The 24,225-nt window shown below is 39.7% G+C and overlaps 2 protein-coding genes across 3 annotated transcripts in view; both read right to left on the bottom strand.

Moving 5' to 3' along the window:
- The window catches only part of LOC107142049 (protocadherin gamma-C4), a 157,439-nt gene extending 148,828 nt beyond the window's left edge, over positions 1-8,611 (bottom strand). Inside the window, exon 1 of one of the 2 annotated variants that reach the window (XM_048811673.1) lies at positions 5,758-8,611. In XM_048811673.1, coding sequence (XP_048667630.1) covers positions 5,758-8,223 — 2,466 coding nt within the window. In that variant the 5' untranslated portion in view covers positions 8,224-8,611. Of the gene's footprint in view, positions 1-409; positions 3,082-5,757 lie in introns of those variants that run through there. The other variant, XM_048811677.1, reaches the window with a different exon arrangement.
- Positions 8,612-9,767: 1,156 nt separating this feature from the next.
- Positions 9,768-24,193, bottom strand: LOC107141983 (protocadherin gamma-A1-like). Its single transcript, XM_048811696.1, is given in 2 exon segments — positions 9,768-15,134; positions 15,137-24,193. Coding segments are annotated over 2 exon segments (2,415 nt in total). The 5' UTR covers positions 15,312-24,193; the 3' UTR covers positions 9,768-12,894.
- Between the last annotated feature and the right edge of the window lie 32 nt (positions 24,194-24,225).

Below are 24,225 nucleotides of genomic sequence, written 5' to 3'. Positions count from 1 at the left end.
CCCTCCCTCTGTCATTCCTTTTCCTTTTCTTCTTCCAGTGCTGGGAATTGAACCCAAGGCTTAGGCCACACTAGGCAAACGTTCTCCCACTGAGTTTCACCCCTAGTTCTTGCAGCTAAAGTTTCAAAGTGTAGCTTAGTGATATGGATATTCTGACAATGGCAATTAGAGCTTCCTCCAAGAAGTGACATATGGTATTGCCACTCACAGAATATTAGCCAAAACTAATCACCTAGACCTACTTAGTCATAATCCTCCCATACCCATCCCATAGACTCAGAAGAAGAAAAGGACAAATATTTAGACAACAGAACTAATTACTACCTCATTGATTTATTTCTCAAATAAATGTGTGTTAAAACGTTGGCATAATTGTTCTTCATACTATTCAAAGAAAGAAATAACTCACCACAAGTAGCTTGGAGTCTCCTTTGGTTTCAAGCAAATCTTGGGATACCAGGAGAGGCTCGCCTTTCTCACAGCTCTCCTGGCTGATGAGTGTGTCTGCATAGTTGGGTTGGGGGAAGATAAGTTGACTTTTCCTTGAGTCTGTGGTGAGGGAGACCTCTTGGGAATATGTCTGCAGTAAAGCATGCACTCTATCCACACCCACAAAGTGTGAAGTAGGCATGCTCACCAGCCCATCTCCTGAAGCCTGGAGTAGGTGTGATAAGCGCCAGCGCCAAAGTCTGAGCACCAACAGCATGATGACAAAGGCAAGGAAGACACAGGAGACGGTAGCCACTGCCACCACCAGGTAGAATGTAAGGTCTGAATCATCAGGACTGGTGGTGGTCCTGATGCTGCCCAGGTCTGCCACGACATCAGAGATGCTGTCTGCCACTACTATGGTGAGTGTGACTGTGGCTGAAAGAGAAGGCTGGCCATGATCCTGCACAATCACTACAAGACTCTGCTTGAGAGCATCCCTATCCAGTAGGGCTCTTGCTGTACGTACCTCTCCAGTGTGCAGCCCCACCACAAAGAGCCCTGGCTCACTGGCCTTGAGCAGGCGATAGGACAGCCAGGCATTCTGGCCCGAATCTCTGTCCACTGCCACCACTTTGGTCACCAGGTATCCAGGCTCTGCAGAGCGGGGCGTCAGCTCCACACCAGTGGAGCTATCTGTAGGGAGGGTGGGGTACAGGATTTCAGGGATGTTGTCATTCTGGTCCAGCACAAACAGGTTCAAGGATACATTGCTTCTTAGTGGAGGATCCCCATTGTCGCTGGCTGTCACCAGTAGCTGCATATCTCTAAATTCTTCATAATCAAAGGAGTGCAGTGCATACAGGACACCAGTGTTAGAGTTGATGGTGATATAGGAAGACAACGGTGACCCTTGGAGGGTATCCCCAGTCAATGAATAAGTGATGCGGGCATTGTTGTCGCTGTCTGGGTCCTGAGCAGTAACAGAGAAGATGGAAGCTCCTCTAGGGTTATTTTCGGGAATGTAGGCAGAAAAGGAAGCATGAGTGAAGACAGGTGGGTTGTCATTGATGTCTGCCACATGAAGAGTGAGGTGGACTTCTGTGGACAGAGGTGGATTTCCCTCATCTGTGGCTCTCAGAGTGATATTATATTCAGACACTTGTTCACGATCTAGAGATTTGGCTGTCACTAAGCGGTAATACTGGTCTATTGATTTTTCTAAATTAAATGGCAGATTTCCCAGGACAAAAACTGTGACTTGTCCATTCTGCCCAGAATCTCGGTCATGGACATTGATAAGAGCAATTTCTCTCCCAGCTGTAGCCTCTTCTGGAACTGAGTCTGTGAGGGAAGTGATCGTAAATTCTGGGGCATTGTCATTCACATCTAGAACTGTGACTAGAATCTTGGTTCTTGAAATAAGACCTGGTCCATCTTGTGCTTCAATTTTAATTTCATAAAATGTAGTATCCTCATAGTCCAGACTTCTTAATATTGATATGTCTCCAGTCACTGAGTTGAGATAAAAAACCTGAGCAATTTTTCCGGGCATTTTATCTAGAATATAGGACACTTGAGCATTGAATCCCTCATCAGGGTCTGTAGCATTCACTGTGATCAGCTGGGTTCCCACTGGCACATTCTCCTGGACACTTACATGATACTCTGACTGAGTAAACACTGGTGGGTTGTCATTCGCATCCAAAGCTATCACTTGGATGCATAAATGGCCAGAGTGGACAGGGTCACCACCATCAGAGGCAAACAGTTCAAGCTTGTGTACTTCCTTTTTCTCACGGTCCAGTGCCCGCTCCAGCACCAACTCTGGGTATTTGGTCCCATCAGGGACGCTATTCACAGCCAGAGAGAAGTAGTCATTGGGGCTGAGCTTGTAGTTCTGTAAAGAATTCATGCCTACATCTGGGTCAAATGCAGTTTTAAGTGGAAATCGGGTTCCAGGAAATGTTAATTCACCAATTTTTATTTCTAATTCCTCTGTTAGAAAGTTAGGAGCATTATCATTAATATCTTTAATTTCTACTTCTACTTCAAAAATTTTCAACTTATCCTCAATCAGGATATTAAATTTTACCACACACCGTGCGCTCTGAGCGCAGAGCTCCTCCCGATCTATCCTTTCCTTTGTGACCAAGCTGCCGCTTCGCAGGTTCAAAGAGAAAAGCTGCGTCCTACCTCGGGAGACGATGCGGACTCCGCGCTCCGCCAGCTCCCGGGGCTCCAACCCCAGGTCTTTGGCGATGTTACCCACAAAAGAGCCCTTTTCCAGCTCCTCCAGCACCGTGTAGCGGATCTGCCCAGATCCTGTCCCACACAGAGTCCACAGGAGCACGCACAGCAAAGCCAGTTCTCTGCCATCGCGAAATTTCAAGCAATTGGTCATTTCCTTTTTGGTGAATATTTTTTTCTCTGAATTCTGTTCCAATTTCCCGCGATGGACTCCAATCTTATTTCCTCAGGGAATTAAGTCCATGGGTTTAATTCATAGGCCACAGAGATGGTTGATTAATGGGATGAGCTTGGTAGAGTTCCGAATCTTCTGAGTCGGATTTGCTGGTTCTTTGCGTTTTAGGATCCAGGAAATGGTGGACTAGCTCTCCAGTTACGTTTTTCCTTCTTGAGTAGTCAACAGCGACACCCAGAGGCCTGACCGTTTAGTGCACACTCTCAGACAAACCGAAGTTATTATTTTTGGTTCTCAGTATTTGAAGATCCTTTTATCAGAGGGAAGGGGACTGGTGTTGACTATATAATTGAATTGATATGTATTAAAGGTTCAAGAGACTTTCTTTTGGAAGCCACGCATCAACCTTAACTCCACCCTATTTGCTTCAAACCTGGTGGAGTTACTGATTCCAAATGTTCAGTTTAAGAACCACAATAAACGTGAGCCGTATTTATAGATTACATTTCTTGAAGTTTGTTAATAACTCAGCATATTAGTTTTAATATTTGTGATTCAGCCTCTTCATTGCACAAACACACAATGGGGTGTCTGACAATATAGTTGTTGAGGTACTGAAGGTGAACAATATAGATACAAGCACTTCCATCACAGAATTTATGAGGATGTAAAAGCAAACAGGAAATCACAGTGCACTGAGATAACTACTATGATGGGGAAAGTCAAGGGGATGAAATGGCCTCCAACTGGCTTTGGAAGTTAGCAAAGGCCTTCTTGGGAAACATGAGAGGAGTGGATCAGGGAAAAGGCCTTCATGTGAGAGAATAGCATGGCAATGTCTAGATGTTAGAGAGAAATCACAGCCCTTCAGGGTACTGAAAGAACATCACTTTGCCTACCTCTAGAATATGAGGATTTTTTTAAAACCACAACTGAAGCTGGTAGATATCAACTTTTATTTTATGTTCTAGAATTCCTTTCCCTATATGTTTTCCTCTTCATGCACAGTACAAATAAAACATATATGTCATTTCAATCATGATACATGGAATGTCTATCCATTAGATATTTGTTCTTTTAAATTTTTTTTGTAGTTTTAGATGGACAGCATGCCTTTATTTTATTTGTTTATTTTTATGCGGTGCTAAGGATTGAACCCAGTGCCTCACACATGCTATGCAAGTGCACCACCACTGAGCTACAGCCCCAGCCCCATAGACATTTGTTCTTATGGAGTCACTGCATGTGCTAAAAGGATCTCTCTTCTCTCTCTCTCTCTCTCTCTCTCTCTCTCTCTCTCTCTCTCTCTTGCAGTACTGGGTATTGAACTCAGGGTCTCACACAAGCTAGGCAAGCATTCAATCACTGGACTATATTCCCAACCATTTTTATCTATTTATTGATTTTGAGCTTGGGTTTCATTTCTTCTTGAATTTTCGATCCTCCTGCTTCAGTCTCCTGAGTAGCTAAGAGTATAGGTATGCACACAATGCCTGGCAGGAACTGTGCCTTTAATTTTCCTCTGTTCATAATTTATTATTTACTTACAAGCAACTATATTTTAATATACTATTCCATAGTATGTTCCAATTTTACCTCATACATAATTTTGTGTAATATTAATAAGCACAATGGCATACATTTTCTCAAACTTTCCCTTAACAGATCCTCTTAAATATGAAAAGGAACCACAGTATCTTAAATACCATTAAATACAAGACTCAATTAGTACATTATTACTTCCAGATCAAAATAAGAAATGATTCCAACACAGAGAATATTAGTGTGTTCATTGTCTTCTGTTATTAAAATATTACCCACATACTAAAATCCAACATAGGAAGGAGAATGTGGAAGAAAAATGTAATTGTGGGAGGATCTTGGATTGGGTGAGGGATTTGGAACATTCTTTAGCAGCTACTATAAGTAGGAAACTTTGAGAAGATGGATGTACAAAGATCTTTAGGGGCAATTGTACTATGCAGTCTCTGAATCCCTTCTTTAAGAAAAGTTATATTGAAGATATAAACTATTTTTAAAGATAAAAGGCAACATGGTTTCTAGATATGAGACAAAAAGTATTAGCAAAGGGAAACCTGTGTATTGTCACTTTACCAATTTATTAGAGAGCAAATGATAAACCAGTTATTAAAGGAATACATAGCTGCTTTAGAGGTCCATGAGACTTATACCAAGCAGAGCTACCATGATGTGCCTTTCTGAAACACTATAAAGAATGTTTATTTCTGGGCTTGGTGTGTACCTAATGATAGAGAGAATGCTAAGAAGTCCACAGTTCAATCTGTAGTACCAAAAGAAAATAAAACTATATTTCTAAATTTCCATTTTAATAGGTAAGGACATGCAAATTAGGAAAATAAAGAACTTCACTGACAAATGAAAAGAAAAATATTAAGACCAAGTGAGAAAGAACTAACCAAGATGTTCATTATTTATACAAAAATTCAAATATGAGCCCAAAGTCTTGTTTTAAAGAAGAGTATTGAGTCAAAATGAAATCTAACTTCCACATTTTTAAGACAGAAATAATTGTTTAATTCATGCAGATGATTTGTCCAGGGGTAGAAAAGTGGGAGAAAGCAGATATTCCAGTTCTCTGAGGCAGTGTTTTTTTTTTTTTTTTTTTGATTACCTAAATACCACCATCACCTCTTAACGACTGGTTTTCACCAATTACTCGATTGGCTTCTACTCTGTCTTACAGCCTGTGAACACGTAAAATTACCTAGGAATAATTTTCCAGGACTCATTTACTAAAAAATAAATACATCCTCAAGGAAATATGGATAAAATGGGTATAGTAACAGTGCAGACAACTCAATAATTGGCTAATTTTTTTTCAAGCAAAATACCTAATAAGCAAGTTCTGAAAATATGTTTACCTGAAATGTTTTATCTCCTTTTTCATCAAGTAGAGATTGAGGTGCTGATAGAAAATCCTTTTTCTCACAGCTCTCTTGGCTGATGAGCGTGTCTGCATAGTTGGGCTGAGGGAAGATCAGGTGGCTCTGCCGTGAGTCTGCGGTGAGGGAGACTTCATGGGAATAAGTCTGCAGGAAAGCGTGCACTCCATCCACACCCATGAAGTGCGAGGTGGGTACACCTGCCAGCTTGTCTCCAGCAGTCTGAAGCTGGCGGGAAGAGTGCCAGCGATGCAGCCTGAGTGCCAACAGCACTATGACAAAGGCCAGGAAAACACAGGAGACAGCGGCTACTGCCACTACCAGGTAGAGTGTGATGTCTGAATTATCTGGATCAGCAGGTGTTTCAATGCTGCCCAAATCTGCCAGGACCTCGGGGATGCTGTCTGCCACAGCTATTGTAAGTGTGACTGTGGCCGAGAGAGGGGGCTGGCCATGGTCCTGAACAGCCATCACGAGACTCTGTTTGAGTGCGTCTCTATCTATCAGGGCCCTTGCGGTGCGCACCTCTCCAGTGTGCAGCCCTACAGAGAAAAGCCCAGGCTCACTGGCCTTCAGCAAGCGGTATGACAACCAGGCATTCTGGCCTGAGTCTCTGTCTACTGCCACCACCTTAGTTACCAGGTATCCTGGCTCTGCAGAGCGGGGTGCAAGCTCCACACCAGTGGATCCATCAGTTGGGAGGGTAGGATACAGGATCTCAGGCACATTGTCATTCTGGTCCACCAAGAACAGGTTCAAGGATACATTGCTACTGAGTGGAGGGTTACCACTGTCCAGCGCTATCACCCACAGCTGCATATCTTGGAATTCCTCATAATCAAAGGAGCGAAGAGCATAAAGGACCCCAGTGTCAGAGTTGATAGAGACGTAAGAGGACAGGGGTGCTCCTTGAAAGGTGTCCTCTGCTAAAGAATAAGTTACACGGGCATTGTCATCACTGTCGGGGTCATCAGCCAACACTGAAAAGATGGAGGTGCCTCTGGGATTGTTTTCCAAAATATAGGCAGAATAGGACCTGCTTCGGAATGTGGGCGGGTTGTCATTGATGTCAGCCACCTGCAGCAAAACATGAGCATCTGTGGATAGAGGTGGGTTCCCGCCATCTTTAGCAGTTAAAGTGATGTTATAAAAGGAAAACTGTTCCCTGTCAAGAGTTGTGGTTGTAACCAGTCGGTGGTAATTGTCCACTGACCTTTCTAACTTGAAAGGAAGTTTCTCTGGGAGTGAACATGTGACAAAAGCATTCTGTCCAGAGTCTCTATCATGTACATTGAAAAGTGCAATTATGGTTCCTGGAGGAGAGTCTTCAGGAACTGAGCTAGTAGCAGATGTCATGTAAAATTCTGGGGCATTGTCATTAACGTCCAGAACTGTTACAATAACCTTTGTTCTGGTCAGAAGGCCTGGACCATCCTGAGCTTCAATATCAATTTCATGTAACTTAGCATCCTCATAGTCGAGACTTTTTATGATTGTTATATCTCCAGATGACTTAAGCTCAAATATCGCTGCTGTTTCTCCAGGAGGTTTCTCTTGAAAATATGTGACTTGAGCATTATATCCCTCATCCGAATCAGTGGCGGTCACTGTGAGTATCCGGGTGCCTACAGGCATATTCTCTGGAACGCTTACATGGTACTCTGGCTGTGTAAAAACGGGAGCATTATCATTTGCATCTAGGACCTTGACACGGATGCGGCAGGTTCCAGATCGGACCGGGTCACCCCGGTCAGAAGCGACCAGAATGAAATGGTGAACTGCCTCTTTCTCACGATCCAGAGCACGCTCCAGCACTAGCTCGGGGTATTTGTTCCCATCAGTTCCGCTTCGCACATCCAGAGAAAAATGGTCATTTGAGTTGAGTTCATACTTCTTCAGGGTATTCTCTCCTACATCCGCATCATGCGCACTCTTAAGAGGAATCCGGAATCCTGGTGTATTCATTTCACTTATTTTTAGCTCCAGTTCCTCTACTCCAAAGCGAGGGGCATTATCATTAATATCTGTTATTTCCACCTCTACTGAATAAATGGTCAATTTATCTTCCAGTAGTATGTTAAAGTTCACCAAACACCGCTCGCTCTGAGCGCAGAGCTCCTCCCGGTCTATTCTGTCTGCAGTGATCAAACTCCCACTTCGTGGGTCCAAAGCAAAGAGCTGTGTCCTACCTCTGGAGACGATGCGAACTCCCCGCTCTGCCAGTACCAGGGGCTCCCAGCTCAAGTCCTTGGCAATGTTGCCCACGAAGGAGCCTTTGTCGATCTCCTCTGGCACAGAATAGCGAATTTGCCCAGCTTCTGCCTCCCAAAGGTCGGCCAAGAGAAGGCACAGCAGGACCAGACTTCTGTAGTGCAGTGACCTTTGCAGAGACGCCATTTCCCTTTGCAGAGCCGCGGTGTTTTCTTTTAAGTCCACTTCCAGCATCCAGGGAGGAATTCCGCCGATCTTTATTTCCCAGGGTCTGAGACAACCAGCACCTACAAGACCCAGGTCTCCGTGGTGAGAACTAACGGGCTGCCGGACTGAGTTTCTTCGCCATCCCGGAGCTTGCGGACCAAATGCCAGCCCTTTATGTTGTGGAAGCGGTATTGTTGGGTTGGTTGTCTCCCTGCCTTTTACTCCTTATGTGGTAAACAGCGACGCTCAGAGGCCTAGATAGTTTCTGCACCCGCTCAGGCAAATCCCGGTTATATCTTGTTGATGTTTGGCTGTGACTTTTTAAAAATTGCTTTAAAGAATATTACAGTCCTAAGACACTTTAGAAATAAATCTTTGAAGCTAGAACTCTTCTCAGAATTAATAACAGTGGTCTAAGTGTATGTGACCTTGATAGTAGTTGCTAGAGTATTATTGAATGCTCAAGTAATTAACTCTACAGTTGCTCTCGTTTCCCCTTATTTGTACAGAGACAAAAAAAAAAAAAAAAAAAAAGATCCATTTAAAAACACTAGCTATATTTTCTTCTAAGGTTATATGTTTTGAATTTCTGTGCTTGATGGTTTAGGATTCAAGTTCCAAATCTGTATTTACTGAATCATCAGACCCTTAATTTGGCATATGTACTTCACACTTTATTTGATCCAGGCTGGAGATGGAAACAATGAACCTGTTCTCAGGAAACTTGAAAGACTGGAGAGGACACACAATAGTAAAGAAGGTCTTATTATAGAGTATAATAACGGCTATGACATAAGGTGGGCAATGGGGGGATACAGAGGTAGGCTATTCAGCCTATATTTAGGGATCAAGAAAGACTTCCAGGACATGATTGGAGATGAATCCTAAACAGTGCAATTGGATAGACAAAGAGGCTTGAATAATGTTCTAGAATCTCAGAGACAGCATGGAATGTTATGGAAACTGAAGATGGCTTTGTTAATTAGATAAAACTTGAGCAGGAAGGGGTTCTCACCATAGCCTAGGAATCAATCATTCAAAGATGTCTGAGGTTGCTAATTCCTTTTCCTGATATTTATTTTTTCTAAGGGCATAAAATACAACACATGTGTGTCTTTTGCATTTTTATGTACTCCTGTATAATATGTTTATTTCAAAAATATATTTGAAAAATTTAAAAAATACAGACTAGTACAGAAAATACAATGGTCAAAGTTTATGTGCATACCAGTTGACTTTATCAAATCTTGACATGTTGCCATATGTAAATGAGATTGGTTTTCAAACCTTATTTTGAGTAATTTCAGATTTATAGAAAAGTTATAAAAACAGCGCAAAGAATTCTCATGTATAGTTATCCCTTGATATCTGAGGAGGATTAGCTCTAGGGCTCTAGTAGATACTGAAATCTAAGGATACTCAAGTCTTGTATATAAAATAGCATAGCATTTCCATGTATATCCTTCTGTACACTTTAAGTCATCTCTAGATTACAAATAATACCTAATATGATGTAAATGCTATATAAATAGTTGTTATACTTTATTGTTTAGGGAATAATGACAAGATTGCCTGTACATGTTCAATATAGATGTAATTTTTTTTCAAATATTTTCAATCTATGATTGGTTGAATCGACAGACATGAAATCTGAGGATATGGATTTCACGTCTTCACTCACATTTCCCCAAATATTAACATTTTGGTTTCATGTTCTCCCCTGCCACCCCAGAATCAGAGTAAGTTTCAGACATGATACTTCATTTTAAAATACTTCCTTGTATTTTTTTTAGAATTAAGAACATTCTACCATTACCAAAATATGATAAAAATTATCAGATTTTTGTTAGTTGTTATAATAATGACATTTTAAAGCAAAATAAAAATTGTCTGGCTTAGGATCCAATCCAGGGCCACACACTGCATTTAATTATGTCTTTTTAGTAGCACTTAATCTGAGGCAGTTTATCAGGCTTTTTAAATATTCCATGACTTTATACTTTTGAAGAACACTAGTCAGCATTTTGTAAAATGTCTTTCATTAGGGTTTATCTGATTCTTTTTCTTGATTAGATTCAGGTTATAGCATAAATACTACAGGAATGATGTTGTATTCTTCTCAGTGCATCTTATCAGGAGGTACATGATATATTTGTCCCAGTACTGTTAATATTAACTTTGATCTGAGGAGGATTAGCTCTAGGGTAACTTCCTTGTAACTTCCAGCTCTCCCTATTGTAAAATTATTGTGTTTCCCTTTGTAATTAATAACTTTCTTACAGAGAGATACTTTGAGACTAAGGTAAATACTCCATTTCTAAAAAGGCATTGACCATTTATAATTCTTTCCTGAAATTTTAAAAATGAAACCATGGGAAGAGATGAGGTATTCTTGTACTCTTTTTTAGTAACAGCCACATTTCTCCCTCTGTAGAACTAATCAACATCCAGGATACAGAACCACATTTATTATTCCCATCCATGCTTTTATTTTATATTTTGCAGTGTTAGGGATTGATCCCAAGACCATATCAAGTGTTCTACCTCTGAGCTATATCTCCAGCGCCATGTTTTTATTCTTTAACTGCATATACTTGCATCCATACATTTTTGCTTATTTGAAATTCAATAGTAGCATGCCATATTTATTCTGTGAGTCACTTTTTCCTCATCATTACATTTTGAAATTTATTTATGTTACATTCTTTTTATTTGCTGTATAAAACCCCATTAATGTGAAAAATCATAAAAACGTATTCCTGTTTATCTATAATAGGGTATTAAATTACTTATTTCATGATACTTTCTTTTCTTTTGATTTCCTTCCCTCTTTTTCCTCTTTGTTATTGCACCAACAGGCAAAAACTAGACATCTCTCCATATATACAAATTTTTTCCTAGGCCAAGGATATCAACTAGAAACCATTCCTGGGTCAAGTCACATGCACATTGCTTCAGTTATCTTTGCTGTATAATAAACCATTCCTAAAATTTAGTGGCTTAATACAACTTGGATTCATTTGTTCAATAATCTTCCATCTGGGACGGGATGAGTTGTTTCAGTTCTTTTGCTAGCTTGCTTGTGGTCACTGTATAGCATCATCTGAGGACTGGGCTCAGCTGGTATACTGAGGTATCTGGGTGACTGTTTTTATAGTCTCATGGCCTCTCCTTCTCCACATAGCTTTTACATGTGGATTTTAAAAAAAAACATCATCTTACCAGCAGGGTAAGTGGACTTGATTTCTTGAAAATTTGCAGTAAAGTACATATAACAAAATTTCCCACTTTGATCACTTTAAGTTGTGATTCGTGACATTAAATACAATCATATTACATTATTGTGTAACTATCACCACTATTCACCCCCAGAACTGTTTCATCCTCCCCAACTGAAACTCTGTATTAAACACAAGCTCCTGTTCCCCTCCCTCCAGCACTTGGCAACCATAATTCTACTTTTGTCTCTGTGAATTTGAATAATGTAGGAGCCTCATATAAGAGGAATCATACAGTATTTGTCCTTCTATGACTGGTATTTCACCTAGTACAATGTCTCTAATGTTCATCGTGTCTCATTATGGCAAAATTTCCCCCTTTTCCTTCCTTTTTAATCTGTATTTGTACATGTATGTATGTATATTTGTATATATGTATATGATGTACATGTGTGTATACACACACATATATAACATTTTGTTTATCCATCCATCTGTCAGTGGGCACTTGGGAGTGCTTCCACCTTTTGGCTGTTGTGAATAATGTTGCCATGAATGTGGATACACAGATAAATTGTTAGAGTCTGTAAACAAGTCAGGATGGCAAATATCATCAAAATGTATTCCTATCACTTCTTTTGGGCTTACTCCTTTACAATGTATTTCTTCCTGTTGAGTTAATACAACTTAAAATGGAATATATACTTGATTTTTGTTAGTCATTTTCATTACAGGCATAATGTACAATAAGGAGGCTTTAAAAGTTCTCAAGTTGCAAGATAAATTTTCTGTGGTTCACTTTATCCCTCATTTTGGAAATTACTTAAATTGATGTATTCTTCAGCATTCATAAAATATCTCATAATAAAAGATTAAACAAAGGACCAAGATATTCAACAACAATTTAAAATTGCAGCTTATATCAATTTCTGTAATTTTAAATTAACATAACTGAAAATGCTACTTTAGACAATCTTCACCTTTTCAAATGTTGCTAAATAAAATACAACAACATCCTGACAGATGACATCTGCTTTAAATAAATTATCAGATGCTTATAACTTAAGGAAATGAGAAAGTAGTATTAGTCTTCTAAATATTGGCCAGCCTTTTCTAGATAAACTCCATTTCTTTCAGATAAGAAGACAATAAACTCAAAACAATGAAATAATTTGGCCAGAATCAAGCCAGAAAATGTTAGAAGCTAGATTTCCTGATTTCCTAGTATGGTGCTCTTTCCAAAAGAATGTGCAGCACTATACACCTACTCTTCTTCTCTATCTCCTACCTATGATTACAGATGTCTTTTCAATGTGAAAATAATAATAAATAATGAATGTAAATTGTAATCCTGTTTAATCACGATTCTCCAATGGTTGTAATAGAAATCTACTAGGGCACATGAGAAAAAAAACTGTAGTAAAAAGTGAAAGTAAGTAAGTAAAAAAAATTACTTAAATCTAGATAGTTTATAAAGTTACTACAAGATTACCTGAGAAAATATTTCCTTTTTATCTTCAAGTAAAGACTGCAGTACTGATAGAAAATCCTTTTTCTCACAGCTCTCCTGACTGATGAGTGTGTCTGCATAGTTGGGCTGAGGGAAGATCAGGTGACTCTTCCTGGAGTCCGTGGTGAGGGAGACCTCGTGGGAATAGGTCTGCAGGAAAGCACGAACTCCTTCTATGCCCACAAAGTGTGAGGCAGGCATGCCTTCTAACCCACTGCCTGCTGCCTGGAGCAAACGTGTTGAGTGCCAGCGCCGAAGTCTGAGTGCCAGCAGCACAGTGACAAAAGCAAGAAAGACACAGGAGACAGTAGCCACTGCCACCACCAGGTACAGCGTGAGGTCTGAGTCTTCAGGGTTGGCAATGGTACTGATGCTGCTCAGGTCTGCCAGGATGTCAGGGATGCTGTCTGCCACAGCTATGGTGAGTGTGACTGTGGCTGAAAGAAGGGGCTGGCCATGGTCCTGGACAGCTACCACAAGACTCTGCTTGAGAGCATCTCTGTCTAGCAGGGCCCTTGCTGTACGCACCTCACCTGTGTGCAGCCCCACTGAGAAAAGCCCTGGCTCACTGGCCTTGAGCAGGCGATAGGACAGCCATGCATTCTGACCTGAATCTCTGTCTACTGCCACCACTTTGGTCACCAGGTATCCAGGCTCTGCAGAGCGGGGTGCCAGCTCTACGCCAGTGGAACCATCCGTAGGAAGGACAGGGTACAGGATCTCTGGAGTATTGTCATTCTGGTCCAGGATGAATAGGCTAAGTGACACATTGCTGCTGAGTGGTGGGTTCCCACTATCTTGGGCTGTCACTCTCAGTTGCAAGTTCTGGAACTGTTCATAGTCAAAAGATCGCAATGTGTAAATGACCCCAGTGTCAGAGTTGATGGAGAGGTAGGAGGACAAAGGTGCTCCCTGAATGATGTCCTCCACCAGGGAGTAAGTGATTTGAGCATTTTCATTGCTGTCGATATCCTGGGCTCTCACTGAGAAGATAGAGGCCCCTCTGGGGTTATTTTCAGGAATGTAGATAGAATAGAAGTCCTGATAGAAAAGCGGGGGATTGTCATTGATGTCTGTCACTAGGAGCAAAACGTGAGTTTGGGTAGACAGAGTTGGATTTCCCTGATCTGTTGCTGTTACTGTGATGTTGTACTCAGAAGTAAGTTCTCTGTCCAGTGTTCTTTCTGTTACTAAACGGTAATAATTATCAACTAACTTTTCCAATTTAAAAGGTAGATTTTCAGGAATGGAGCATGTGATATGACCATTTTCTCCTGAGTCCTGGTCATGCACATTGATAAGAGCAATTATGGTCCCAGGAGGAAAATTTTCTGGGACTGCAGTGGTAACAGAAGTGATACTCACTTCTGGGGCATTATCATTTACATCCAAAACTTTGATTAGCACCTTAGCTCTGGCCATGAGTCCAGCACCATCCTGAGCTTGAATTTCCATTGGATAAATTTTGTATTCTTCAAAATCCAGTGGTTCTTTATTTGATATTTCTCCTGTGTATGAATCCAATTGAAATACTTGGGCCACTTTGTGGTCTATATTATGAAAGGAGTATGTTACTTCTCCATTGGCTCCCTCATCTGGATCAGTGGCATTTACCATGAGTAACTGGGTGCCTAGTGGGACATTTTCAGGGACACTCGTTTGATATTCTGCCTGAGTAAAGGCTGGAGGGTTATCATTCACATCCACCACCTGAACACGAATGCCGACGGTCCCTGAATGAACTGGGCTGCCCCCATCAGAGGCAGTGAGTACAAGGTGGTGAACAGCTTCTTCTTCTCTGTCTAGCGGACTCTGCAGCACCATCTCTGGATGTTGGGGCCCATCAGGTCCATGTTGCACATCCAGGGAGAAATGAGGGTTGTAACTGAGCTGGTAGCTCTGGAGTGAGTTCATACCCACATCAAGGTCTTTCCCAAAAGGAAGAGGGATCCTGGTACCTGGAGTCGTTATTTCATTCATTTTAAATTCCAGTTCTTCAAACTGGAATTGTGGAGTGTTGTCATTAATATCAATTATTTCTACTTCAATAGGGAAAAGTTTCATTTCATCCTCAACAAGGATGTTAAAACTCACCAGACACCGTGCGCTCTGGGCACAGAGCTCCTCCCGGTCTATCCTGCCTGCGGTGACCAAGCTGCCGCTTCGCGGGTTCAAAGAGAAAAGCTGCGTCCTACCTCTGGAGACGATGCCAGCTCCTGGGGCTCCAGCCCCAGGTCCTTGGCAATGTTGCCCACGAAGGAACCTTTGTCTGTTTCTTCTGGCACTGAGTATAGGATATTCCTGGCACTGGCTGCCAACAGCAGCTCCAGAAAAAGGCACAGCATCACCATCTCGCTGCAGCGGGTCAGCTTCGCCGGAATCGCCATTGCTCTCTGGATTCGTAATTTCTCAGTCTAGCATCAAAGGGTATCCTTTCTCTGCTTTTCAGAGGCTACATTACCTCAATTTTCAAGACAATTCCGAACACAGAGTCATCCAGAATTAGGGTTTGGGCAGCCTCAGATAGACATTTTTTTATTTCGTGGCAAGTGATGAAGGTCTAAAGAGGAACAATTTTTTTTTTTTTTTTTAAATTGTGCGTGCGTGTAGTGCTGGTATTGCCAGATTGGTGAACAGCGACGCCCAGAGTTCTAACCAGTTACTGCACTCCTAGAAAAGCTTTTTCGTTCACCTGATACATGTTTTCCTAAATCTTAGCTTACTGTAAAGGGAATAATTAATCATTTACCATATATGTAAGAAAAGGAGAAGCGATGTTCACTTAAACGTATGTAAAGGTCACCCAATTGCAATATGTGGGAGAATCCCAGTATTGCCAAGTTATCTGCTTTCTCTGTTTGCCATTCAGGGAATAAGGGTTAAGAACTTTCTCATACCACAAAGAGGAGAAAACTGTCCCTCCACCTTTTCTGTTGTATATGTTTTTTTCTGCTAGGAGGGATCAGGGGCACTGGACCACTGCACCACATCCCCAGCCCTATTTTGAATTTTATTTAGAGACAGGGTCTCACTGGGTTGCTTAGCGACTGGCATTTACTGAGGCTGGCTTTGAACTCATGATCCTCCTGCCTCAGCCTTCCGGATGGCTGGGATTACCCGCCTGAGTCACTGCAACTGGCTCTGTTGTATATCTTGACTACTTGATAATTTGTCAGGTCACACAAAGCAATTTCTTTTTGAAGGATGAAAAACATTGGAGGGAGAAAAGCTTTTAGAATGTAAGTTAAACTTTCAAAAATTGGATCACACTGTTTCTTTTCCATCGTGCTTTGAATATTCACAAAATCCTTGGGATTTTGAAGATGATGTTTTAATTCGATCCATATTTTTCTTCTCTTTTGGAAGTGTCTATATATTGTGGGGTTTTTTAAAAAATTAAATTCATCCAAAGCTAATATATTTTGACTAAGATAACTTAGGCTCTTGGAATTTCATTTACAAACATTACATGAATATATAATTTAGAACTCAAATTTAAGAGACAGGTATGACAATATTCTTCATAAGTGAAAAGAAAAAAGGCCACAATCTTTATTTTAAGGCAGTCTATAAGGATAGTGTTATTCTCTAATAATCACACAATATTTTCTACAAAGAAATTGGTTTTCTTAAATAGCAGTATTTTTTAATTAAGAAAATGAGAACATTGGCTTCTTTCTTTTACTCATTGCAGTATTAGAAAAAGGTTACTATCTAAAATGTCTCAGGCTTAGAGTGAGTTGTTTATCTTTATCCAACCATTAAATGATATGCTCTCTGCACTCCAGAGTTTTCAGGAACATTTTCAAGAACAACTTGAGCCAGATACTGGCAGCCAACACTTAGACATCATTTTTAAGAAAGATTCAGAATATGAGGAAAGAAATAATCAAAGGCCACAGGAATCACTAAGAGAATTTTTGTTCTTGTTAAACCAATTGTGCATTTTCTCATTTTTAAAAAATATTTATTTGGTTGTCAGTGGACTTTATTTTATTTATTCACATGCGGTGCTGGGAATCAAACTATTGCCTCACACATGCTAGGCAAGTGGTCTACCACTGGCCACAATCCCAGCCCCAGTTTCTCAATTTTTAAAAAACAAGTATATGAAGCCCAAAGGTAGTAGTAATTTGAAGATGCAATAAGCCTCCTTCAATATTGCAAGGAAGGAACTCTTTAATAGGTACCCCCATAACTTTACACAACGTACACTAATTGCACACAAAACTTTTCTCTGAGTGAATTGTGAGCAAATGAGACAAATCAAAATACACATAAAACCAGCAAGTTAAACTTGAAGTGCCCCCTACACTCAACAACAGAAGACAAACAGTGATGCTTTACAAAAGGATGTACTAAATAAATATATTAAAACTCACACGAATACATTTGAATCCAATGTAACATTTAAGGCTTCTTTTTTGCTGACACTATAGAGAATATCTAGTTGAAAGATGCTTGAATTAATTTTAAGGAACAAAAATTTTATGTTTGAAACCACACAGAGATTGTAGGAAGGGAAGCAAACTTCTTCTTTTAAATTGGGGGCAAGTCCAAATCCTATCTTGGACTAGAGGCCAGGCTGAAAGTATCCCCTACTGTCAGGGCTACAGGAGTGTTGCTGGTGTAGGGTGATATCCGGAGTCCTTGTGAAGAAGAGTACCAAGAGCAAGGTAAGACTTAAGCTCTGCCTGTCTGGCAGCGGTTTCTAGCAGTAACTTCTGATAACTGTTGGCCAATACCAGACACAGTGTGATGATTTGTCACTGTGGGAGGTGACCAGAAAACTCTGTCTCTGTTACTATTAGCAGCATAATACACACATAACTAATGTGAATCCCTAGGTTGAAGAACTAAGTTAGCTGGCCTGAAATATGTGGTAGAACAGTCAACTCTTGTTCCCAGTTGGTCTCCACTTTGGTAACTGGATAACCAGGACTGTAGTGTGCAGTGCAGTGTCAAAGAAGGCCTCATCTAGCTGTAGCTCCTGATAGCATCCTCCTTGCACTTTCAAAGAAGTTATTCACCATTACAGGGAGGCTCAGGATGACACTGAGCCTGTTAAACCCTGATCACTACTCCCAGAATCAGTTCAAAGTTAGTATCAATGAACACCACTGCATTTTGCACTCACTAACATAGGACAACAGTGCCTCTCAGTGCCAGATCGCTGGTCAGGAAGAAATAGGAGGTATGGAGAGCCCTAAGACCTGGTCAGAAGTGCTAAATTGTTTGATAAAGGTCTCTGTGGGTATCCCTGGTCACCTGGATCAAAAAGGAGGCCTTCAGAAAACCAGAGCATTTTCAAAGCATGCAGGGTGAGGCTTGTGCTGGAGGACAAGGATAGCTTATTTTGGGGGACATGGGAGGGACTCTGATAGTGACATTGTAGATTAGAATCTTCTTCCAGCTTAGAATTCCATCAGTAGGTAACAAATAATTACATACTAATTCTTGGAGGTGAATTTTTTGCCAATGGGATCATTCCTCCCTACACGAATTTTTAACTCTTCATTTAAGCAGGGTGGTCAGTTCTGTTGTTCTGGTTAGGCAATCACAGTTCTAATCTCTAATAGGACTAGACACCTGGCTGAGAGTCACCTGTATTGCATTATAGTTCTGGATCTTCATTTCAACTAGGACTCTGAAATAGCTCCCGAGCTCTTCCACTCTTAATTTTCTATCTCATGCTGTTCCTGTCATTTTTTTTTTCAAAATCAAGCATTACTGTAATTTTGGAGCAGCAGGTATATTCTGTATGCTCTGCAAGACTGTGCAGAAAGTGTAGGAGAACTCTACCTTAAAGATGTCATCAGATCAAGGAGGATCACTCGAAGAATTCAAGGTGGTGAAGGGTATGTTCTGCAGGCTGGGCTCTACCCTGTATGTCATGGTCCAATATGCAAGGTCTGACATTTGCATCCAATGCTTTCTCTTGCTCAGAGCTGTTCTGTCCCATGCTCACCACTAAGAAGTGGCAGCTCTGGTTCTCTGCTCCAAGGTTTCTTCAATAGCAATTCAGAATATTTATTGCTTGAGTGCTCTCCTTTAGTTCTGGGAGTTGGAGGAATGGTTGTTGAAACTAATCTAATAAAGTTAAAGTTACTACCAATATCCAAATCTGATGGCTTTAAACAATGAACCAATTAAGCTGTTTTCCAGAATTTCCAAAACAAAATGTTTGTACCAAAAGCCATTATATTATCATTTATATCCAGGATGACTATGTATGAATCAAAAACTTTCATCTGATTTTCAGTGAATTTGATTTTCAAATTCGAGTGGCTTAGACACTTCCTTAGGCATTTCTGCTATATCCATCCTGTCATTCTCAAGTAGATCTCTGCTTTCTTTGGTAGGTAAGAGGATTATCAGCACTTACCAGTAGTTTCTGGTCACCGAGATGCAGATTCCCCACATTTAGAATCACAGACTTCTTTCCAAGAATATCACCAAGTTTTTTGGCAGTATAAAGTCAGCAGGCAGGGAAATCGCGCTTCCTGTGCGCTGCCAGCTGCCGGTGTATGGATAGGGCTTCTTCCTCTTTTGTTCCCGGTGCTGCTCAGACCCGAATACCCTCGCTGCGGTTGCTCTCTGTTTCCGGATTACAAAGGCGCTCTGGGGTGGAAGTGGAGGTGCAGCGGCTCACTCAGGGTCAGGGTCATTAAATATCCTGACGTTTGGGACCTATTTGGAACAGACTATTGGGGAGAGGACTGCATTCTTCTCCTGAGATATTTCTCAAAACACAGTCGGCTGTGTCAGAGTCGCCAGTGGATTGTTTTGCTTCACTCCAGCCACTGGCTGGCCGACAGCGGCACCCAGAGGCCCAGAATGAAATGTCCCACATGTTATTTCCGGAACATTATTTGCTTAATTTTAGGGACTTGTAGATTACCAGTATGAAAGGGTGCAAATTTATTTGCTTTAGTATGAAAGGGTGCAAATCACGATTTAAGTTGGACAAAATAAAATAAAAGTCTTTCCACAGAATCTAAACCAAACGTTTTAGTTTATTAAATGTTAACTTAAGATTCTTGCAGAATTTTTCCCCTTGTCTCTTTTTTGCCCTTTGTGCTGGGGATCAAACTATGGTCTCATGCATGCTAGGCAGGCACTCTGTCACTAAGATACATCCCCAGACCTTGATATTCTGTTTTTGAAGAAGACAATATAATACTGAAGCTTCTTCTTCTTAAAAAAAAAAAAAGGTTACTAGAGAAATTATTCATTGAGAAAGAATTGTACATTATTAAAAGAAAAGTTTACCACAAGTTCAACACAATAAATTTGCTCTATAAAAAGGTAGAAAATACTTATAAAACTAAAATCACCAGTAATTGCATTATATAATTAGATATAAGAATTTAAATTTGATGCCTATTAATAGTTTTCAATATGTATATACTTTTTTTGGTACCAGGTATTGAACTCAGGGGCAATTAACCACTGAGCCACATCCCCAGCCTTTTTTTTGTATTTCATTGATATTATTGGTTTGTCAGTGCCCTTTCCTTTCTTTTAATATTTCCTTTTAGTTTTGGTGTCCACCCCTAAAGGGAAGTTTAATCTATTCATAGCTGTAGTAGATTCTGATCAATATAAACCAAGAATCCCTCACTGAGGGATACAGGCTTAAATAATAAGCTTAATGTAGGATCTCTCAACTCTTTTTTTTTTCCTTTTTGGTACTAGGGATTGAACTCAGGGGTACTTAACCACTGAGCCACATCCCTAGCCCTATTTTGTATTTTATTAGAAACAGGGTCTCACTGAGTTGCTTAGTGCCTTACTGTTGCTGAGTCTGGTTTTGAACTCACAATTCTCCTGTCTCAGCCTCCAGAGCCACTGGGATTACAGGTGTACACCACTGTGCCTGGCAACTCTGCTAATATTTAGAGACAGCTAATTCTTTGTTGTGGTGTGGGGACTGTTCTGTGCCTTTCAGGATGTTCAGCAGGATCCTTGACCTCTGCCTAATAGTTATCAGTAGATTCCATTCCCATATTACCAAATATAATCGCCTCACAATTTTAAGAAAGTCATAGCATATTTTCTCAGTAGGCATTATTGAGTCATAGATAGATCCATGACCAAGTCAGTGCAATCCAATCAAAAGACTTTGGTTTAGGGAAGGCTACTCTTGTCATGGACTAGTAAGGAGTTTTTCAGTCACTGCCAACATGTTTCTTGTGACCACAACTCTTGGACATTTATAAGGAGAAGAGGGCAGACTGAAAGGATAATAAAAAAAGTGTAAATAGACACTTATTCTTCAAAATTAGAAGAGAAAAACAGTTTGTGTTAGTCATGATTGTATCATGCCCCAAGGCAATTATTCTTCAAGGATCATCATCTGCTACATGTGGTTATTGAGCACATGAAAAATGGCTACTTTAAACTGAGTTATAAGTGTAAAATGCACACTAGATTTGAAGATTTAGTAAAATACAAGAATGTAAAATGTATCAATAATAATTTTTATATAAATTATGTTACACTAGTATTTTAGGTATATAGTTATTGAAATTAATTTCACTTGTTTCTTTTTGCCACTCTAATGTGGCTACTAATCAATTAATTGATTAATAAATTTTGATGCAGTGGTTCAAATCCAGGGCCTCATGCATTCTAGGCAAGCATTCTACCACTGAACCACACCCCCATCCCCTAAATAATTTAAAATTACATCTGTGGCTCACATATGGAGCCCACATTAGATTTTTACTGGACAGGATACTCTAGTCTACTTGGTTTTTGAGACAATAGATTTTCTTATTGTTTAAACCACTATTGGTTAAGTTTTTATATATTTTTTAATAGAAGCATCTACTTGATATAGGAACTGTTAACCTGCTTTTTACTTTTAAAATATATGGTAATATAGCAATAAAGAAGTTTGCTTTTTGGAGGGATGTTTGCTATTTTTTAACTTCCATAATTTTCTACCCCCCAAATATAAGCAGTACTTCTCCCATTGTCTCCAAAGAAAAAGAAGCTCTTTAAGGAACTTGAAAGTTTATTAAAGAGACTTTTCAAACAAACAGGATTAGCAGTGTCCTGTCATACTCCTTAATAATACAAAAGAAGCCTTCGGAAGACTTGTTACTGCACTGGGGAATTTACTGCTCTCTCCAATCTTCCATTCACTGGTTTTACAGATATTCATGGAACAATCACAGTAGAGTAATTCTTTCATAAATTCAGAGTGTTTCTATATTTCTAATGGATTTTGGGGAAAAGAACAACTATATTTTAAGATGATAGTAATATGGCAGAGGCTTTACTTTTAGGGTAAACATAAACATAACTCCCCAAAAGACAGCATTTAGAAAATGTGTAAAACTCAAAAGCAGATAATATATTTCAGAATTGAAGGAGGCAGATACTTTAGGAAAACTTTAGTTAATCCTTTTAATTATCTTAGACAATCATCCATCTCAAAAATTAATTAACTAAAATGTGCCATAAATTTGGCCAATCAGAATTGCATAGAATTTATTTTCAAGTTACCTTCTGTTACAAAAATATATGAGCATAATAAAACTCTAAGAAATGAAAATCCAACATTTGGATTAGGGCTGGGGTTGTAGCTTAGTGGTAGAGCACTTGCCTTGCATGCATGAGGCACTGGGTTCAATCCTCAGCACCACATAAAAATAGATAAATAAAGATATCTTGTCCACCTACAACTAAAAAAACTTTTTTTTAATACTTTTGAGTATTTTCATGTATAAGCATAGTTTCACATTTTATACAGTTAAGTAAAGCACTATGCATAGGTTAGTAAGTTAAACTCTAATATCTATAGAATAAGTAAAATCAGACATAATTAAGCACAAGTGAAAAAGTTTCATCTTCAAAAGAGAAGACATAGATCATCCTGGAAACTTTAGATGAAGCAGACAGAAAACATTCTTCAACACTTTATGGAACAAAAAGAAATAATGTAATTACTTGAAAGGTCATAATTTCTCCTTTAAAGTCAACATAAAAATCAAACTGGTGGCCAGTTCCTCATAACAATTGACACCATCCTTAGAGAGGAAATCTATAGAAAAGTGGATCTATCTCATTTTAAGGTGACATTCAACCTCTTCTCTCTCACAAATCATTGTAGGATTTAGATTATATTCATGTTCTTTCTAGATGGATCAGATATTTCATTCTATTAGCAAAAAAAAAATTTGGTCTGTGTATCTCCTATATTATCATACTAGGCACTGGAACACAATGAGCAATACAGAAAAGCTTACTACCAAGGAGGCTTGAATCTAGTATAAGGAAGAAAAGTAAATAAATAAAAAATATAGGGAATTTTGGAAATCTTAATCACATTTAAAAGAGTTATGTTGATTTAGATGAAGTTGTTATTAATATTTTAGAGGATAGAAATTACTTTTTTAACCATGCTGGGGAAGAAAACGTAAATGACTTTGATGCTCTAACAAACATATCCTAAAAAAATAAGTGAAAATGGATATAAAGAAGTGGAAGCTGTTAAAGTTATACCAAAGTATTATAAATACATGTTGATGAAAACCTGACATCCATAGAACAGAGAGCAGAAAACAGCAAAACCATAAAGCTAATGTGAAAAATATCCCAAAGGAACTTAAAATTACTTGAGAGACAAGGCATAATATTTCAATTATATACAACACTTTAATCAGACCTTCTATCAGACAATTCTGTCCTTAATAAACCTCTGCTTCCCAAAGAACACTAACTTCTCTGTTTACATTTATAGCTCAATCAAGCACATTAAAAAGAAAAATCACCTCTGGTCCTTTGGAGTCCTCCAAAATAGAAATAAACCTAGAGGCTTAGTTCCCCTCCAGGCAATTTCAAAATTAAGAAAATACAGACATATAGAATCATATAGTAGGTAGCAAATCCTCATCACTCCATTGGTTCAGGCACTTTAAAATCCATTTTGTGGTTAGTTACAAATTCTTGTAGCTGCACCAGATTGGATACACCCAAGGGAGGATCTGAGATGTTTTCAGTAGCAAAGATGCTTTCTGCAAGAATCCCCTATCTCCGGTAATCACCCGGAAGACTAGAAGCTATCCCGCCCCACAGCAATTCGGTAAAAGTGCTGACTTAGCGGGGAGCAAATTTGTCTTTCTTGGAACAGACATCTTTTATTTTCCAACCCAAGCCTCTTCTGAAGTCATTCTCCGCCCTTAAGTTTTCTCCCGAAGAGAAGAGATTGCGCAGGACAGCGTCATTGCGCCTGCGCCCGCTGAGGCAGCAGATACTTCCCCTCCGGCTGAGCTGTCAATCAGCCGCCTC

The sequence above is a fragment of the Marmota marmota genome, unplaced genomic scaffold (assembly GCF_001458135.2).
Source record: "Marmota marmota marmota unplaced genomic scaffold, marMar, whole genome shotgun sequence".
NCBI classification, from domain to species: Eukaryota; Metazoa; Chordata; class Mammalia; order Rodentia; family Sciuridae; genus Marmota; species Marmota marmota.
This window is presented reverse-complemented; position numbering and strand designations above follow the sequence as displayed.